This window comes from Rhamphochromis longiceps, linkage group LG7, assembly GCF_057381845.1.
Source record: "Rhamphochromis longiceps isolate RC_006_pf linkage group LG7, R_longiceps_female_GT1.1, whole genome shotgun sequence".
In the NCBI taxonomy this organism is placed as follows: domain Eukaryota; kingdom Metazoa; phylum Chordata; class Actinopteri; order Cichliformes; family Cichlidae; genus Rhamphochromis; species Rhamphochromis longiceps.
In genome coordinates this window covers 14,787,578-14,809,727 of record NC_140563.1, presented here as the reverse complement: position 1 = coordinate 14,809,727, position 22,150 = coordinate 14,787,578, and the positions used below count along the sequence as shown (strand labels likewise).

The 22,150-nt window shown below is 39.1% G+C and overlaps 1 protein-coding gene across 1 annotated transcript; it reads left to right on the top strand.

Moving 5' to 3' along the window:
• The first annotated feature begins 1,769 nt into the window (after positions 1-1,769).
• On the top strand, positions 1,770-20,187 carry LOC146664996 (uncharacterized). The gene is made up of 43 exons (XM_085412599.1): positions 1,770-1,845; positions 1,987-2,242; positions 2,724-2,838; positions 3,211-3,301; positions 3,389-3,522; positions 3,622-3,838; positions 4,069-4,194; positions 4,290-4,404; positions 4,496-4,646; positions 4,769-4,882; positions 4,963-5,032; positions 5,152-5,289; positions 5,726-5,890; positions 6,305-6,399; positions 6,483-6,609; positions 6,717-6,972; positions 7,108-7,160; positions 7,255-7,358; positions 7,492-7,643; positions 7,780-7,918; positions 8,373-8,483; positions 8,600-8,779; positions 9,032-9,271; positions 9,360-9,516; positions 10,396-10,524; positions 10,625-15,654; positions 15,832-16,006; positions 16,087-16,334; positions 16,447-16,630; positions 16,718-16,928; positions 17,029-17,204; positions 17,326-17,395; positions 17,557-17,657; positions 17,744-17,775; positions 17,880-18,060; positions 18,148-18,252; positions 18,441-18,481; positions 18,572-18,694; positions 18,822-18,920; positions 19,050-19,178; positions 19,277-19,316; positions 19,756-19,879; positions 19,980-20,187. The coding sequence occupies exons 1-43, from the start codon at positions 1,770-1,772 to the stop codon at positions 20,185-20,187; spliced, it is 10,788 nt and encodes a 3,595-aa protein (XP_085268725.1).
• The last annotated feature ends 1,963 nt before the right edge of the window (positions 20,188-22,150 follow it).

Sequence of the window (22,150 nt, the reverse complement as noted above, 5' to 3'; positions counted from 1 at the left end):
AAGCTATGAGACAATATGAAAGCTCTGACATTATGAATGCTGTGACGAGCATGGAGGAAAATAGACATCCTGACAAAGATTGATTGACAACATAAAGACTAAATACACACATGAGGTGATCAGAGAAAGTGGAGACACATGAGGAAACAGCTGACTAGAAAGAAACATAATGACATCACAGGGGAGAGTAAAACTAAACACATTGTACAAAGAAACACAAGACATTTCAACATAAAACAGGAAATATGGAGAGACATAGACATGACACAAACCAGCAGGGAATACTTAACACAGGGGTGATGACATAAAGGGATCTAATAAACAAAGAAGTAAACTAAGTAACCTGGAAGCTACTACCAAAAGAACTAAACATACACAATCAATATCAAAATACATGGAAACTCAAAGCACTGGGTCACACGACCCAGGACCATGACACTGGCTCAGGGGAAGAAGTTTATGCGTTTGGAGGTGTGGGACCTGATTGACCTGAGGCGCCGACCAGAGGACAGCGGGTCAAGCAGGCAGGGTGCAAGGGGTCACCTGTGATAGGTCTGATTTTCCTGAGACAGAACGATCTGGCGATGCCCTTCAGTGGTGGAAAAGTACAGTGAATGATTTTTCGTGGTCCCTGAATAGAAAACATCCAGGCAGTAGGAGAACCCGCTCTCCACTGAGGGGCGGTAGTAGGCCAGTAGCAGCTTCAGGTTGAGTTTGTTCTTCCTCTGGATGCAGAGGAAGTGTGGCCGCTGATGGGCCTTCTGATGGGTCCCAAACTTAAAGTACTAATATCTGAGTTCTTTTGTATGAGGGAAGTTCAGTTTCAGGTTATCAATTCTCAACCTCTGCCCTGTACGCTGTCTCATCAGAGATGAGCCCAATAGCGGTGGTGACATTGGTCTACTTAACGATGACATTGGTTGGGTTGGTGTTCAGTCATAAATATATAGGGCATACAGTAGGGGGCTGAGAATGCAGCCCTACAGGGATATATGAGTAAACTGATGAAAATTAGTTAAAGACATACATTGGTCAATTGTGTATGTAATGTGTAAAACACCCCCGATCAAATTGAGACTTTTCTTTCCTCGGTTTAAAGTTCCTTTCTGTTTGTGAATTTGCAACATTCCCAAGAATGAGCTGCTAGAGATAAAGCTGAAGGAATCAAACTCTGCTGCTTAATGGCTTTTGAGTAGAACATGAATACATGAGCAAGCTCCCGAGTATTGCAGGATGTTTGTCAATGATCTTATCAAATGTAAAGCAGATGGTAGACAAGTTGGCATAAGCTTTGCTTAAAGCATGTCACGTAGATTTCATATTATGTTAGGTGATACCTGCATGGTCATAGTCACTCATGAGATCTTTACTTCCTTGGCAGGTTTGTAAGAAATTTGACATCCCAGTGTCTCATTTTCCCCTTTTCATTTCTGTTTTTAATAAATTATAATTATTGGATCCTTATGAAACAATAGATTTAGAACAGAGGAGCATTTTATTGCTGCCTCTGTTGTCTTGAAATGAAGATATATTCAAGTGCAAACATACTTGTTCAATCAAGAGGAAGGATGTAATAATAAGTTATATGGGATTTGTGAAGGGTGTTGGACAGCCATCCAGCACATGTTTGCCACGACTAGCAATAAATCTTCACGTCTTACACAGGAAGAAGCTGTGAGAAAAAAAAAGTCTGATCTCAATATAAAAGGTAGTCAAGAACCACTCTCTACATTACCCACTCAGGGAACATCAAGTCCACAGTGGCAACAATGAGGGGGAGTTCGGTGGGGTTGTGCTTCCTTGCTTTGACTATAGCCCATGTCACTGAGATCCAAGCCAGATTGGGTAAGACTCAAATAATTTTGGTCTGCTTTTAAACCTCAATTATTTAAATAAATGTATCTTCTTCATTGATGCATATATGAACACAACATTTATAATACTTCCACCAATATTCATCTTTTATTTACGTGAATGTTTCTCCAGTCCGCAACCATGTGAGCAGCATCTGTAGCACATGGGGCAGGGAGCACTTCAAGACGTTCGATGGTGATGTGTACCAGTTTCCTGGCATGTGTGAATACAACCTGGTCTCCGACTGCCATGACACCTTCCCAGAGTTCTCTGTGCACATGAAGAGGAATGAAAACAATGGAAACCCGACAGTCAGTTATGTGGTGGTCACCATCATCGATTTTGCATTTCACCTCAGCAAGGATGTGGTCACTGTAAACGACCTGCCGTAAGTTTAAAAAAAAAAAAAGCAACTCTGATAGAATTATGATGACAATGATAATCTTTTATCTCAGATATATATATATATATATATATATATATATATATATATATATATATATATATATATATATATATATATATATATATATATATATATATATATATATATATATATAAACAATACATACACACAATCCTAATGACATGAATTAACCACTAAATCATCATCAAGTCTGAAATGGAGTAGGAAGAAATATCCACATGCTTATTAATCTTTGATTGATTGATTGATTGATTGACCATGTTCATCATTACGCACACTTCCCCTCAGCACTTGTATACACTCATAAAAAGCACAGCTGAAGTTCACAGAGTGATTTACTAATGCAAAAGACTTTATTCATTACAGAGATGCTTCTTATATAATGTTAATTATAGATATAAATGAATTATAATTGTCAAAAAGATATTATCTTTCTTCTCAGTGTCAAACTGCCACACTACGAGGCCGGAGTACAAGTGGAAAGAAATGCAGTCTACATCAAGCTCCAGTCCAAAGTTGGCATCATTGTCATGTGGAACCTTGATGATGCAGTCATGGTAAATCCTTAAAATAGACAGATCCAATAGGACATTATTTTAAACACATTTCTTTTATTAATGACTAACAGCCCAACCTCCAGAAATACTTAGCCATACTTTTATATTTTGGTCTGTGTGGCATTTAAATAAATACATTGTCCTCGAGTTGAATTGCCGATTACCTGGTTCACTACAACAATAGTTACAGTGGTTACTATTGTCCTTGCATACATGTAAAGTCCTTAAATGTGGCAACTTTGATGCATTCGTTTCATTTTATTTTGTTATTATTATATATATTATATATTATATATATATACTGTATTAATATCTTAAACATGTCATGTCTGGTTTCTAAAACTTTTTCTAACCCTTTACTCCATATTTAAGGTGGAAATTGATAATGATTACACTAACCGCACTTGTGGACTTTGTGGAGATTTTAACGGTGTTCCAGTTTACAACGAGTTCCTCCTTGATGGTAAAAGCTGTTCATCATTCATTAATTTTTTAAATCTTCAATATGCTGGCTATTGCGTGTCCCTACTAATGTAATTGTATGCAAAAGGTCGGAAAATCAGCCCCATTGAGTTTGGCAACATACATAAAGTCCATCGTCCAAATGATGATTGTGAGGACCCATATGAAGAGGAAGATGTCTCACAGGAAGCTATGAATGTGCCAGAGTCATGCAAAGAGTTTGTGAGTTTTGTTACCTACTTTAGCCAGGTTTAACGAAAGAGATCTGATGTTTTTTTTTGTTTGCATTAAATAATTGTGCATGTGTTTACTGTCGTTTAGCAAAACACCTGTGAAGAGATGCTGCATGCAGAAACCTGGAGCTCCTGTACCAAACTGATTGACCCCGAGCCTTACATTCAGGCCTGTGTGCAGGACATGTGTGGCTGCACCAACCATTCAGATGACTTTTGTGTCTGCAGCACACTCTCTGAGTTCTCTCGACAGTGTTCCCATGCAGGAGGGGAGCCTCCCAACTGGAGGACTTCTGAGTTCTGTGGTAAAGTTTTGTTTTTTCTTTCTTTTTCTTTTTCTTTTTGTATTTTATATATTAAGCGGTAGAGAGAGTACCAAAACACTGAAATCACCTGAGCCAAGTATATGGTGAAATTTGGCAAATGTCAGAAGTAAAATAAGTGCACAAAAAAATCTGCTGTTTTTACACTCAAGTGAAAAACTTCAACAAGTTGATGTTTAGACACTTTGCGTAAATTCCCACTTCCTTCACAGCCAAACAGTGCCCATTCAACATGGTTTATGAAGAGAGTGGATCCCCTTGTGTGGATACCTGCACGCATCAAGACACAAGCTCATTCTGTGAGGACCACAAAATGGACGGCTGCTTCTGTCCTCCTGGTTAGCGCGCTTGTCAAATAAGTTTCTTTCTACACACCTGTTAAAGCTTCTCTTTTCATGGGATGTTACCTTCAAATGCCAACCTTCCATTTCAGGAACCGTGTTCGATGACATTTCCATGAGGGGGTGTATTGCTCAGTCTGAATGCCAGTGCAAGCATGGAAAAATCTATGAATCTGGTGAAGTTTACAGACAGGAGCGAGAGGAATGGTAATGTTCATAATGCAATCAGAATGTAATTTTTAACAATGTGTCTGCATATTTTGTTTTCTTAATGAATTTGGGTTTTTTTTTTTTTCAGCACGTGTTTTGAAGGTAGATGGGCTTGTGAAAGTCTTTCAACACCTTCTACGTGTGCGGTTGAAGAAGGTTCACATGTAACCACCTTTGATGGGAAAGACTTCACCTTCCATGGAGACTGTTACTACACCCTGGCAAAGGTGGAAAGAAAGGTAAATGAGCCTTAGTACAGTACAGTCAAATTTTAGACAATACTGTGTTGGGCACATGTAAGTAAAAATATATTGGATTAGGCTACATTTTTTTTCTTTTGCTTACATTATGTGTATTTCAGGATGATGCAAGCCCTGCGTTTACCATTCTGGTCAAACTGGTACCATGTGCACACCAAGAGTATGACACCTGTCTGAAGACCATCAAAATCCTGCTGAACAATGACAGACACAATGTGAGTTTAATACCGGGCTCGTGCTTTAAATAGATACTGACAGCTGCAACATTTTAATGATCGATTCTGTTTTTATTCAGGTGTTAACATTCACTGCTGATGGCGCAGTAAAGCAGAATATGCAGAGTATCAGTTTGCCGTACTTCTCAGGTTGGTCGGAAAATAAGGAACTTTCGATTTAAGATGTTACTTTCATTTATGCTGAGATGTAAGAACTTAGCCACTGAGCCACTGATACCACTGATTTTTGTGTATCTCTTCATTCACAGGGGATATCAGTATATTCCACGCTTCGTCCTTTCACATCATCCTCCAGACCAGTTTTGGTTTGCAAATTCAGATCCAACATGTGCCTCTCATGCAAGTCTATGTCAGCCTGGAGCAGAGCTACAGAGAAAAGACACGTGGTAAGTTTTACATTAGTCTTAAAGCATTATATCACGAGGGCTAGTATGCATTTATTAAGTAACTATTTATTGCAAGACTTAAAGAATGCTGTCTGTTGAAGATGGTTATATCTGTGCATTTCGAAACAAACTTTGCCATTTGCAGCTTAAACAAATGAAACAACAGCAGATTATGTTGACTTCAGTGATTCATATGTTGTTGTTTTTTTAATTAAACACTGCCAGCAACCTTATTACAACCTTTTGTAAGGTAGCCAAAGAACATAATAGAGAAATTGTGTTGTATGTGACCAGGGATGATCTCAGGATTGTCCCACTCTGAATACCACCCAACTAGCAAGTCATTGAAAATAATTTATTTTCATATACTTTTTTTCTTTAGCATTCTTATTTGCATTTCATGATAATTTCTTCATTAAGAATCTGTAATTTTTAGGTTTATGTGGGAACTACAACATGGTCCTGTCTGATGACATGAACACTCGTCAGGGCATTGTGGAGGGAAGTGCAGCAGCTTTCAGTAACTCCTGGAAGGCTAGCCATATATGCCAAGACAGAGAAGACAGACTCGATGACCCTTGTTCTTTCAGCGTGGAAAATGGTAAACTGGAAAGTGTTTTTGTCCATCAAGTTTATTTCTTATTCCTTATTTTATTGTCCACGTTTATGTTTTTTCTGAACTCCACCTATTTGTTTAGTGGGTTTGGATTAATTAGTAACTATAAATTGGTCATAGGTGTGGATGTGAGTGTGAATGGTTGTCTATCCTCTATGTGTTAGCCCTGTGACACACTGGCAACGTGTCCACGGTGTGTCCAGGGTGTACCCTACCTCCCACCCACCCCGCGACCCTGACAAGGATAAGTGGAAGAGAATGGATGGATGGATGGAAGGAAGTTTATTTCTTTAATTGCTATCATTTTCTTGAAACTTACTTTCCAGGCACTAATTGCAGCATATATAAACAAGCAAGAAATATAAGCAAGAAATGACATTTTTACTCATCTACTTATAGAAAAGTATGCCAATCACTGGTGCGCCTTGCTACGACAGCCAAATAGCACCTTTGCAGAGTGCCATTCTGTAGTGGATCCTGAGATTTACTACAAGGTACAACACAATCTATCTGTGTTTCTTTAACTAAATACAGTGGGACTGTAATACAATAAAAATGTGTTCACTGTTTTCTACAGCGATGTACTTATGCTAGCTGTAACTGTGAGAAGAGCGAGGACTGCCTGTGTGCTGTATTCTCCTCCTACACAAGAGCTTGTGCATCAAAGGGAGTGTTCTTGACAGACTGGAGAGAGAATGTGTGCGGTAAGTGTATCTGAAACAGCTCAGTAATGAAGTTTGATGAGCGTGTTCTTTTTTATTAGTTAGTCCAGAACTATGAGGTAATCATTAGCATATTTTCTGTAAAACAGAAAAATACACCAAGAACTGCCCAGCATCTCAGACCTTCTCTTACAAAAATCAGAGATGCCAGCTGACTTGCAGCTCATTGAGCTTAAAGCAGCAGAGCTGCACCTCTGATTTCTTGCCTGTGGATGGCTGTTCCTGCGCTGAGGGTCACTACCTAGATGACAATGGCATCTGTGTCCCAGTGGCAAAGTGTCCCTGTTACCATAATGAAGTCTACGTAAAGTCAGGCAAGTCCATCAGCACCAACAACGAGCGCTGGTGAGTCACTTCAGGATTTCAAATGAAACATCCTAAACTAAGGATTAAACAGGACCGTAATACATGTAGTATGATGGATTTACACAGACTTGGCTTTTTGTGTTGTATCTTTATAATTCTGGTGACTTTTTCTAGCATATGCACCAACGGAGTTCTTCATTGCCATTCTGGGAGAACCCGCATGTCAAGTCAGTTTTTTTTCTTCTTCAATGAGAGAGTTTTTTTAAGACAATATATAGTATATTAAAGGAATTTGTACTTTTTTTCCTACAGTTTCTACAGCTTGTCCTTCTCCAAAAGAATACTTCAACTGCTCCACTGCAAGCGCAGGAGTTGTTGGAGTGCAGTGTGCTCGAACTTGTTTAAATCTGGACAATGATGATTGTGTGAGTTGTTTTTGATGCACCTCCAAGTCTGAAAAAACAATATCTGATAAATATTATTTATTTATTTATTTATTTATTTATTTATTTATTTATTTATTTATTTTTTATCAATGTGGTCTTTCTATCCTCCCAGGATGCCACAGAGTGTGAATCTGGTTGTCGGTGTCCCAGTGGCCTCCTTGATGATGGTAAAGGTTTCTGTGTGAAAGAAAGTGACTGTCCATGCAAACATGATGGCCATCTCTATGTCTCCGGGACACAAATACCTAATCAGTGCAACACCTGGTAGGATCTTATTTTATTTTTTAGTTATTTTCTAATTAATACTTGTAGAGTAATAAACAGTATGTGATATATATGACATGTTTTTCTCACAGTATTCAAATTGTACTGTATTTACTTTTTTTTTTGATACATTTAGTACCTGCCAAAGTGGAAAATGGACATGCTCTGAGAAAAAATGTCCAGGAACTTGCATTATTTATGGAAGTGGTCACTACACCACATTTGATCAGAAAACATATGCATTTCAAGGACAGTGTGGCTATATTGCTGTAAAGGTAAATAATGTATGCCAGAATCATCCAAAGCACAGCTGTCACCTAAATTGACCTTGTCATGTCCTCATCTAAAGTTTCTCATAAAAATAAACTCTGAACAACTAGGAGTAAAGTCAGTTATGCAACTCTAATTTCCTTTGTAAAAAAAACAGTTACATGCCATTCACACTGTATATTTTGTTTACCAAATACAATTACTTACTTAGAACTCATAGGTGAAATTGCAAGGAGCAAATGCCTTATATTGTAAATAATATCATTTTTTCTAAGTGCAAAGATTTGAGACACAGTTAAGAATTACCTACACTGTGTCTCCAAAAGTCATTACATAAAGATTCAAAGGCAGTTAGTCAATATATAACATGTAAGTGCATAATCTTGTTCCTGTTATCGTCTACTTTAGCCCCCAAAAAACACAAAGTTTAACCTTTTTTTCCCTTTTTTTTTTTAACAGAACAACTGTGGCAATAAAACGGTGCACAACAGCTTTGGAGTTATCACTGAAAATGTACCTTGTGGCTCTACGGGCACCACCTGCTCTAAAAAAGTCAGAATTCAACTGGGGGTAAGATCACTTATAAACAATATCAAAGCTTTCTTATGCCATCAATAGTAAATCTAAGTAAATATATTTTCAGCATTGCAATTGAACCAACAGAAATTTCCTTTCCTTCATTACAGAGAAATGAAATTAAACTATCAAGGGGAAGAGTTGAAGAGGATGATCTGGGACATGGACCTGAGATCAAGTACAAGATAAGGAATGTTGGCTTGTATGTGGTTGTAGAATCTGAGATTGGGATGGCAGTGATGTGGGATCGCAAAACAGCTGTTCGGATCCTGCTTGAACCAAAGCACAACGTGAGTCACAGTAACTGTTACATTAAATTCTTGCATTAAAGTTTTACTATTTTATTGTACCCTTTTTTGTCTGACCACATACTTGTGGTTTTCAATACCTCATATTGAAAAAATTAACAGAATCATTTCTAAAAAAGAAAGAAAATTCCTAGGAGCCTAATATATTAATGAAATTATGATAAATGTAAATCACTAAATTATATTTATTAAGATCTCACATTGCTCGATTGACTCTTTTGTTTATTTGCACAGGGAGAGGTGTGTGGCCTGTGTGGTAATTTCGATGGTGATGGACAGAATGACTACACCACTCAGGGTCAGCTGGTGGTGAGCAATCCACTTGAGTTTGCAAACAGCTGGAAAGTGTCTAGCTCTTGTCCAGATGCGGAGGTGAACATTGATCCGTGCGCAGTAACACCCGGTCGACATCAGTGGGCAAAATTGATGTGTAGCATCATAATTGGAGAAACATTTAAAGAATGCCACAAAAAGGTAATGAGAATTTGTAACTTGTTCACATTCACGCAAATCTAAAACAATGCTCTAAAAAAATCATCATCAAATTTGCACCACTGTTCAGGTTAGCCCTTTTCCATTTTATGAAAACTGCGTAAAAGACTCATGTGCCTGCGACACTGGAGGAGACTGTGAATGTTTCTGCACAGCAGTTGCAGCTTACGCTCAGGCTTGCAATGAGCATGATGTTTGCATTGCATGGAGAACTCCAGAGATCTGTCGTGAGTAACAGTTTGTTTTTTGTTTTTTGAGGCTTTAAATTCTTGTGAGCCTGGTGTTTGCAACTACAGAGATCTATATATCAATCTGCTCAGTAAACATACCCCATCATTTTTCGTATTTTTTACTTTATTATTATTAATTAATAAACTTGATCTTTTCTGTATCAAGCTACACTCAATAACCAATAGGGACCAAAGTGGACACGTGCTTTTGCAAGCTTATAAAGCATCTGAAACGGAATTTTCTCATTTTTACAATAGTCAGACAATTAATTAAACCTCTCCGGACAACACATTTCTAAGTGTTAAATGCAAAAGAAAATGGATGTGCAAAGTGATTGTTCCAGAGTCGGTGTTTGGTTTGTGTTAGCTTAAAAAAATCCTGTAATATAACATGTTGGGCTCTATTGAAAAGGATATGCAATTGTAGTGGGATCATTCTTAAATACTGAGTGTAGGTCAAATGTGATTAACGATAATCACAACAAAAATAATATGTGGAAAAGTGAAAGGAAACAAATTTTGCATCTGTAATAAGTAAAGACTTATTACTTATGTAATCTAACATCAAATATACTGCAGACAATATTTGCTTTAGTTTATAACACTTGCATATGTAACACATTCACTTCAATTTAAACTCAGTGTATATTATAGTCAGGGTTACTTATTTCCAAAATCAAATAAATAATCTCATTGCAATCTTTTTATTTTAGTGCAATCAGACAGAAATTCCAAAATATTTTCAATAACCTTATTAAATTTTAATGTGAGAGTGGAGTTTGAACTGCATTCACATTATAAATTGAAATTTCATATATTTTAGTCAACATTTTAATCATCTAAGTAAATGGCATAATTTGTATCTTTTTCTCCTAGCTGTCTATTGTGATTACTACAACGACCCATTTATATGCACGTGGCACTATAACCCTTGCCACTCTCCATGCTACAAGACCTGTTTGAATCCAGAAGGTGTATGTTTGAATCCGATACCCACCCTGGAAGGTAGGAGGTTCAGTCGTGTCAGTTTGTATTACCTTGAATCAGATAAATGTGCCATTCAGAAATATTAATTAAGGTTATTATGTGATATCCTTTTATACAGGCTGTTACCCTGTATGCCCAGAAGATAAGCCCATATTTGATGAGAAAAACAAAACATGTGTGGATGTATGTGAGCCAACTACGACAATACCTCCAACTACCACAACTACACCTACTACAACAACTACGACTACACCTACTACAACTACACCTCCTACAACTACAACCACTCCTACTACTACAACTACACCAACACCTCCTACTACAACAACTACGACTACACCTCCTACAACAACAACCACTCCTCCTACAACAACTACACCAACACCTTTTACTACAACAACTACGACTACACCTCCTACAACAACAACCACTCCTACTACTACAACAACACCAACACCCCCTACTACAACAACTACGACTACACCTCCTACAACAACAACCACTCCTCCTACTACAACTACACCCACACCTCCAACTACCACAACTACACCTCCTACAACTACAACCACTCCTACTACTACAACTACACCAACACCTCCTACTACAACAACTACGACTACACCTCCTACAACAACAACCACTCCTCCTACAACAACTACACCAACACATCCTACTACAACAACTACGACTACACCTACTACAACTACTCCTCCTACTACAACTACACTTACACCTCCGACAACCACAAGTACAACTACAGCCACACCTCCTACTACAACAACTACGACTACACCTACTACAACTACTCCTCCTACTACAACTACACCTACACCCCCGACAACCACAAGTACAACCACAATCTCATCGACTACTTGCATTCCAAGTACCACATGTGCGTGGTCAGACTGGTATGATGTGGATGATCCAACGGACAAAAGTGATTGGGAAACATACAAAAACATCACAGATAGCGGTCTTCAAATATGTGAAGATATTCAAGACATTGAGTGTAGAGCGGTACTATACCCGGACAAAACCTTTGATGACTTTGTGACTGAAACTGGCCAAGTTGTTAGTTGTGATCAGGACACTGGTTTAATATGTAGAGTAGAGGATCAGACCAGACCTCCAAGAAAGTGCTATGACTATGAGATAAGGGTATATTGTTGTAAGATATGTTCAACAACCACATCTCCTAGTACCACGACTACATCAACACCTCCGACTACCACAACTACACCTCCTACTACTACAACCACTCCTCCTACAACAACTACAACCACACCTCCGACAACCACAACTACACCTCCTACTACTACAACCACCCCTACTACAACAACTACAACCACACCTCCGACTACCACAACTACACCTTCTACTACTACAACCACACCTCCGACTACCACTACTACAACCACTCCTCCTACAACAACCACAACTACACCTCCTACAACTACAACCACACCTCCGACAACCACAACTACACCTCCTACAACTACAACCACTCCTCCTACAACAACTACAACCACAACTACATCTCCTACTACTACAACCACTCCTCCCACTACAACTACAACCACACCTCCGACAACCACAACTACACCTCCTTCTACTACAACCACTCCTCCCACTACAACTACAACCACACCTCCGACAACCACAACTACACCTCCTACTACTACAACCACTCCTCCTACAACAACTACAACCACACCTCCCACTACCACAACTACACCTTCCACTACAACCACACCTCCCACTACCACTACTACAACCACTCCTCCTACAACAACTACAACTACTCCTCCTACAACAACAACCACTCCTCCGACTACCACAACTACACCAACACCTCCTACAACAACAACCACTCCTCCTACAACTACAACTACTCCTCCTACAACTACAACTACTCCTCCTACAACAACTACGACTACACCTCCGACAACCACAAGTACAACTACAGCCACACCTTCAACTACCACAAGTACACCTCCTACTACAACAACTACGACTACACCTACTACAACTACTCCTCCTACTACAACTACACCTACACCTCCGACTACCACAAGTACAACTACACCTTCTACAACTACTCCTCCTACAACAACAACCACTCCTCCGACTACCACAACTACACCAACACCTCCTACTACAACAACTACGACTACACCTCCTACAACTACAACTACTCCTCCTACAACAACAACCACTCCGCCTACAACAACTACACCAACACCTCCTACTACAACAACTACGACTACACCTCCTACAACTACTCCTCCTACAACAACAACCACTCCGCCTACAACAACTACACCAACACCTCCGACTACCACAACTACACCAACACCCCCTACTACAACAACTACGACTACACCTCCTACAACAACAACCACTCCTCCTACAACTACAACTACTCCTCCTACAACTACAACAACCACTCCTACTACAACAACTACGACTACACCTCCGACAACCACAAGTACAACTACAGCCACACCTTCAACTACCACAAGTACACCTCCTACTACAACAACTACGACTACACCTACTACAACTACTCCTCCTACTACAACTACACCTACACCTCCGACTACCACAAGTACAACCACAATCTCATCGACTACTTGCATTCCAAGTACCACATGTGCGTGGTCAGACTGGTATGATGTGGATGATCCAACGGACAAAAGTGATTGGGAAACATACAAAAACATCACAGATAGCGGTCTTCAAATATGTGAAGATATTCAAGACATTGAGTGTAGAGCGGTACTATACCCGGACAAAACCTTTGATGACTTTGTGACTGAAACTGGCCAAGTTGTTAGTTGTGATCAGGACACTGGTTTAATATGTAGAGTAGAGGATCAGACCAGACCTCCAAGAAAGTGCTATGACTATGAGATAAGGGTATATTGTTGTAAGATATGTTCAACAACCACATCCCCTAGTACCACGACTACATCAACACCTCCGACTACCACAACTACACCTCCCACTACAACTACAACTACACCTCCGACAACCACAACTACACCTCCTACTACAACAACTACGACTACACCTCCTACTACAACTACGACTACACCTCCTACAACAACCACTCCTCCTACTACAACTACAACCACACCTCCGACTACCACAACTACACCTCCCACTACAACAACTACACCTCCTACTACTACAACCACTCCTCCTACTACAACTACACCAACGCCTCCAACTACCACAACTACACCTCCTACTACAACAACTACGACTACACCTCCTACAACTACAACTACTCCTTCTACAACAACAACCACTCCTCCTACAACAACCACAACCACACCTCCTACAACTACAACTACTCCTCCTACTACAACTACACCTCCTACAACTACAACCACTCCTACTACTACAACTACAACTACTCCTCCTACTACAACTACACCAACACCTCCGACTACAACAACTACGACTACACCTCCTACAACAACAACCACTCCTCCTACAACAACTACACCAACACCTCCTACTACAACTACCACAACTACACCTCCTACTACAACTACTACACCAACACCTCCTACAACAACAACCACTCCTCCTACAACAACCACAACTACTTCTCCTACTACAACAACTACGACTACACCTCCTACAACAACAACCACTCCTCCTACTACAACTACACCTCCTACAACTACAACCACTCCTACCACTACAACTACACCAACACCTCCTACTACAACAACTACGACTACACCTCCTACAACAACAACCACTCCTCCTACTACAACTACACCAACGCCTCCAACTACCACAACTACACCTCCTACTACAACAAGTACAACTACACCTCCTACTACAACAACCACAACTACACCTCCTACTACAACAACTACAACCACACCTCCTACAACTACAACTACAACCACACCTCCTACAACTACAACTACTTCTCCTACTACGACAACTACACCTCCTACAACTACAACCACTCCTCCTACAACAACTACAACCACACCTCCGACTACCACAACTACACCTCCCACTACAACAACTACACCTCCTACTACTACAACCACTCCTCCTACTACAACTACACCAACGCCTCCAACTACCACAACTACACCTCCTACTACAACAACTACGACTACACCTCCTACAACTACAACTACTCCTTCTACAACAACAACCACTCCTCCTACAACAACCACAACCACACCTCCTACAACTACAACTACTCCTCCTACTACAACTACACCTCCTACAACTACAACCACTCCTACTACTACAACTACACCAACACCTCCTACTACAACAACTACGACTACACCTCCTACAACAACAACAACGACTCCTACTACTACAACTACACCAACACCCCCTACTACAACAACTACGACTACACCTCCTACAACAACAACCACTCCTCCTACTACAACTACACCAACGCCTCCAACTACCACAACTACACCTCCTACAACTACAACTACTCCTCCTACTACAACTACACCTCCTACAACTACAACCACTCCTACCACTACAACTACACCAACACCTCCTACTACAACAACTACGACTACACCTCCTACAACAACAACCACTCCTCCTACTACAACTACAACAACGACTCCTACTACTGCAACTACACCAACACCCCCTACTACAACAACTACGACTACACCTCCTACAACAACAACCACTCCTCCTACTACAACTACACCAACGCCTCCAACTACCACAAGTACACCTCCTACTACGACAACTACAACCTCACCTCCGACAACAACTACAACAACACCTCCTACTACGACAACTACAACTACACCTCCTACAACTACAACTACTCCTCCTACTACAACTACACCTCCTACAACTACAACCACTCCTACTACTACAACTACACCAACACCTCCTACTACAACAACTACGACTACACCTCCTACAACAACAACCACTCCTCCGACAACAACTACACCAACACCTCCTACTACTACAACTACGACTACACCTCCTACAACAACAACCACTCCTCCTACTACAACTACACCAACACCTCCAACTACCACAGCTACACCTCCTACTACAACATCTACAGCCACACCTCCTACTACAACTCCTCCACCAGACTGCCCTGATTGGGGTGTCTCAGTAAGACCCATTACACATAAAAAAAAATTTCAATAACTTTGTATTTAATGAGATTTTGACTGTTTTCACTTTTCCAGTAATTAACTTATAGGTTATACCTTAATGAACTCATAGGTATTTGGCAAAAAAACATCTTAAAGTACCTTTACTATTTTTATTTGTGCTATTTTCTTCAAGCAAAATGAGACCTTCTATTTGTGCAACTGCACCATGGCCAGATGCATAGAGAACAACACAATAGAAATTATTCCATATGAATGTCCACCTCTTCAAAACATAACTTGCACGAATGGAAAGAAACCAGTTCTGGTATATGACGAGTACTACTGCTGTCAATATTATACTTGCGACTGTAAGTTATTTTGTGAGTAAAAAACATTTGTTCCATTCATGTTTTTTCCCCTCCATTAAATTTTTTTTCTTTCTTTTAAGGTGTATGTGAAGGGTGGGGAGATCCACATTACATCACATTTGATGGACTTTACTACAGTTATCAAGGAAACTGTACTTATGTTTTGATGAAAGAGATCTTACCGATACATAACCTGGAGATTTATATTGACAATGTCTTTTGTGATCCAACTGAAGATGTTTCTTGTCCACGATCGATAACAGTATCATATGTATCACAAGTCATCACACTCATTAATCATAATCTTATTGGAGCTGCACAGTTGGAGGTAACTTTATGCATATATGATTGCCAATATTTTATTGTATTTTTCTGCAAAATAACCAAGATAGATTATTTCATAGTATATTTTTACATATGGTGCAATTATTCTTTTGTAGGCACTGAAAAATGGAGAAAGTTTGAACCTACCTTATTCTCAACAAGGTGTTAAGATCATGAATTCAGGTATTAACCTGATTTTAGAGATTCCTCGTCTAAAAGTGGTTGTTACATTTGGAATAACTGGCTTCAGTGTAACCCTTCCATTCCAGTACTTTGGCAAAAACACACAGGGACATTGTGGTGAGAATGTTCACTAAAATGGCCATATTTCTTAACCCTTACTTTGAGGTTGTACTGCAATATTAACTGTTTAATTACTATTGTCAGGAACATGCAACAATAATCAGGCTGATGACTGCATGTTGCCTGGAGGTAAGCTGGTGGAAAGCTGTGCAGTGATGGCTGACTATTGGCCTGTTGAAGACCTTTACCAGCCCAACTGCCCAACACCACCCGCACTACCTACCAGTGCACCTGAACCACCACCTACCTTAGCTCCATGCAAACCAGACTCCATGTGTGACCTACTTAAAACTAGGTAAGCATGATCTGATCTGTCCCAAAAGTTTATTCCTGTACTATTAACAGTTTGCACTTAAAACAAAATACATTAATTTTTGTGTCTTTTGTTAAAACAGTCTCTTTGCAGAGTGCCATCCATTTGTCTCTCCAGAAAATTTCTACAGAGGTTGTGTTTTTGATAGCTGTCACGTTTCAAATCCAACAGTGGAGTGCACAAGTTTACAGACTTATGCTGCAGCCTGTGCTCAGGCTGGAGTTTGCATTTACTGGAGGAACCACACCACACTGTGCAGTAAGCAACCCCTCATCATTTTGTAAATGTTTTGAAATGGTTGGAATCACAAGTGACACTTTGCCAGCATGTATATAAAAATCAAAGCACAAAACAATGAAGTTCTTTTCTTCATCATCAGCTGGTGAATGCCCATTAGGCAAAGTTTACAAGCCTTGTGGTCCTGCAGAACAGCCAACCTGTCAAGACGAGTAAGTTTCTGCAAAACTATGCAAAAACATTTCTAGGCACTATGATAATAACAAAATGTGGCAAAATATAAATGGTTACAGTGGCAATAAGTAAAAGTGACACTGTCTATCAACTTAACTGAATGAATTTAACTGCTGTTCCAACGTAACTTATTTTACAGTCCAAGTGGACCAACTATGAACTACACTACTGAGGGCTGCTTTTGTCCTGATGGAATGAAACTCTTCAACCAGGAGTCTGGAATATGTGTTGAAAAATGTGGTAATTACTTTTTGTAATATTTTCAGTTTACTACTACTGACCTAAGTATATGATATAGTTTTAGTGACTTTTTTATTTTCCAACAGGATGTCTTGATCCTGAGGGCATTCCTCGTGAGGTGATCTTCTTCTTCCTCTTTTTTTTTTCTTTTTTTTCAGAAATTCTTTTCTTTATTGTTTCCTTACAGGAGAAAATAATATAAGTTGTGGTTTATTCTTTCAGTTCAATGAAAGATTTGAGTACAAATGCCAGGACTGCATCTGTGAAGAATCTACGAAGACTGTGACTTGCAAGCCTAAGGTGTGCCCTCCACCGTCAGCCACTACAGACTGCTCTGCTCCTGGGTTTGTCCTTGTCAACCAGACCAGTCCATCAGACCCCTGCTGTTCTACCTATGTTTGTCGTAAGACATATAGTATCAAAGCACTTTAAATTTTTCCAGAATGTTATTTGATTTTGGCAGTATCTCACTGTGCCACCATCTCTGCAGAATGTCAACCTAACACCTGCCCAGTCACCAATATGAATTGTCCAATTGGATATAAGCCAGTTGTCAGTGTCCCTAACGGAAAATGCTGTGCAGAACATACATGTGGTAATCTCATTCAAACAGTCTGAATCTATCTATCTATCTATCTATCTATCTATCTATCTATCTATCTATCTATCTATCTATCTATCTATCTATCTATCTATCTATCTATCTATCTATCTATCTATCTGTGTGTGTGTGTGTGTGTACTTTCATGCAATTCACCTCGTCTTTGTCCAACTCTTTCCTAGAACCTAAAAGAGTTTGTGTACACAGAGAAACTGAATATCAGGTAAATAAGAAGCAGATGACTTGTCATTTCTCACCTTTTTACCTTTAATGATGGAATAATTATGTATGACCTTTTCTCTTTATTTGTCAGCCTGGTTCTTCAGTTCCTGTGATTGCATGTCAGGATTGTACCTGTGCCAATCAGATTGACCCCAAATCTGGTCTATTAAAAATAATTTGTGTGTTTCAACAATGCAAAGAACACTGTGAACTGGTAAGAGACAATAAAGCCGTCATCTTCACTTACACCATACATCCCAGTTTGTTTTCCTTTGGTTGCTTTAGTGTGTCACTTGCTAGATTGGGCTTCACAAGCTAACGTCGCTCTCGGTGTCTCACAGGGATATGGATATGTGGAAAGTGATTCAGATGAATGCTGCGGGAAGTGTGTACAGAAACACTGTGTTGTCAACATTAATGGAACCAAACACCTTTTGACTGTAAGCTGGTTGTAACTTCATGCGTTAATTCATCTAAGCCAACCCCCAATAAGTGCTTATTTGTGTGTTTAAATAAATACTACTAAGTTTGTGTGGATTTGTGTATACATCTATTTCACTGCTTTCTAGCAAGGAGAAACCTGGTCACCATCGGAGAATAAGTGTGAACATTACACCTGTGTTAAGAATGGTGAGACTTTAACAGCAAGTCATTCACAGACTGTCTGCCCACCCTTCCAAGAGAGCAACTGTCAACCTGTAAGTATGCTTTTAAAAAATAATCTTGATTGATTGACTGTATCTGTCTGAAATGAAATGAAACAAATTGTGTTAATGTTGTATATTTTCCTTGTTAGGAAACAATTCAAACTGCAGCAAATGGCTGTTGCAAAATTTGTGAGTATAACATTTTGATATATAATATTTTAATCAGAGGCAGCACAGTGGCGTGGTGGTTAACATTGTTGCCTCACAGCAGGAAGGGACTTGTTTTGAATCCAGCAGCTAGCCAGGGTCTTTCTGTGTGTAGTTTGCATGTTCCCCTAATGTCTGCATGGGTTCTCTCCGGGTACTGTGTCTTCCTCCAATAGTCCAAAGACATGCACTTAGTGGAGTTAGGTTAACTGTTGATTCTAAATTCCACATAGGTGTGAATTTAACTGTGAATTGCTGTTTGTCGGTGTTAGCCCTATGATGGCGTCGACAGAGTGTCGACCTGTCCAGGATGTACCTGCCTTTCAGCCTATGACATCTGGATAAGCGGAACAGTATGGATGGATGGATTTACATTAAATAGAAATAAAAGAAACTAACTCAACATCTTTTTTTGTAAAAGGTGTGGAGAAGGAGAAGGGATGCAAGTTAATGTCCATGAAAACCCATATTACATTCAGCGGTTGTCAGTCCTCCCAGGAGGTAGATATGCCATATTGTGAAGGATCCTGCAACACTTACACCATGTAAGGATAACCTTAATGTTATATGGTTCCCTGGAAAGTTACAAAAAGTGTTATTTTACACTTTGACTATATTAATAATCCTGTCCCCTGCTATCTTTAGGTACTCTGAAGCAGCAGCAGCTATGGAGCATTCCTGCTCATGCTGTAAGGAGATAAACTTCAGCAATCGCACTGTTGACCTGGTCTGCCTGAATGGAGACACGGTCCCCTACACATACATGTATGTGGAACAGTGCGGGTGTACCAAGACGGACTGCACCACAGCTCGACATCATGTTCGCAGGAAGAGAAGCTTCACACTGCTGTGATGAAACAGTCCGTCTCTTCACAGATGTGACATTTAAATGTTTCTTCCCATATTTTCTTAAAAATCATTATATATCTTACAAAGTAATTGGTATTGTAGTTTGAGTATTTATCTGCTGATCAAAATAAAAAAAGAACTTGCAACTCAGTTCATGTCGCATCTCCTCCATCTTCTTTCTTTCTAGTAAAACAAAATCTAAACATTTATTTTGTGTTTACATTTACATCACACAAACCCTAAATGTACTGTCTTATTCTCCACAAAAACATTAAAGTTTAGCGAGCTGTTTTTTTTAAATATACAATAAAGTTGGCAGGGTGAAATTTTGAAATAAAAAGACCAGGAGAGTCTGCATTTTGACTGTTCTTGGTGAAGCAGTAATAAGTAAAAATAGGAAAGAGTGGAGATGTGCTTATGGACTGTAGATATAGATACAAAATCACTAAACGCGTGGAGTATTTGAAACGTGGTAGGGGTGAAACAAGCTGTTACAACATTAGTAAGTATAAGAATGAAACAGAAAAGAATTCAGCAATAATGTTGCTCATCGACTTGGATGTGAGTGAAGATTGTTGGCCACATACTGTAGATGTGATTGAGTTACAGATTGTTAAGCTTCAGTGATACAGTTGGTGTTTATTTCAAAGCATGAAAAAAGACGCTAGAATTATGTGAGAGCCAGAGTTTCTATTACTTTGAATTCTGCTTTGACAACATACCAAAGACATGGCTAACTTTGCTATTTTACCACAGCCAGTCCACTTATGTAGTTGGAAACACGAATGCTTTTTGTTTTCAGAATTTAATTAAATGTATTTAAAAAATCTTGGATACAAACATTCTATCACTTCAGTCCTTTATTGATCACATCAGATCAATTTGAAATTATTATTATGAAATTATTCTAGATTTATATACAATTTTTATCTGAAAAAAGACAATATTTTCAGCTTCTTATATTTAATGGCTTCACTGCATGCAGATGAGTGAATAAACTGTAGACTAGTTACAATGATTTAATAGGTAGTAAACATAAAAAAATAAGTGAAGAAGCACTTTAAGATTTGTGCTTTAATTTGTAAATCAATCAAATATAGCAACACACCTCTGCAATGCAAATTAGCATAACTTTTGAATAGGTTACTAAAACAACCAGAATACCTTAATAATCCATAAGCAAATTGTGTAAATAAGGATGATGAATGCTTAAGAAAAACTGAAGTCCGGAATAGTTCATCCTATGTTTAGTGTCTGTTTGGGAGCTTCAGGGTTGTTTGGGGTTTTAGAATAAGCTGAAGCAATTGCAAAGACTTTACAGCTTTCTTTTTTCACATATATATTAGGAGCCAGCAGAGTAGGCCAGTCCATTTAGCAACTTCTACATAATGAACACCCTCTGCTGGGTATACAAGAACACGGCACAAATAACTGTCAGATGCTATAAGATTTCTTTTTCCTTCCATCAGTCCATTTTCTTTGCTGCTTGTTCAACCAGGCTGGAAACCATTCCCAGCCAAAACTGGGTAAAAGCCAGGGGTACACCAGTCCATAACCAGTCTAAAACACAGAAATAGACAACTACACACTCACACGCTCACAACTACAGTCAGTTTAGCATCACCAGTCAATCACATGTCTTTGTACTCTGGGTGGAAACTACAGTGATGTTAGCCAATTTTTAGACTCAGCTTTATTGTCATTCAGCTATTTGTAATGATAACTAGTTTCAGTCTCAGTATATGCAGTATGCTACTAAACACAATGCAGTATAAATAACTAAATGAAAAGCTAAAATAAACACACAACTAAGTGCTGAAATATGTTAATAAATAGTGTTCACACACACACACACACACACACACACACACACACACACACACACACACACACACACACACACACACACACACACACACACACACACACAAACCTGTGTTTAAATGGAGAACTCAGTTAAGTAAATG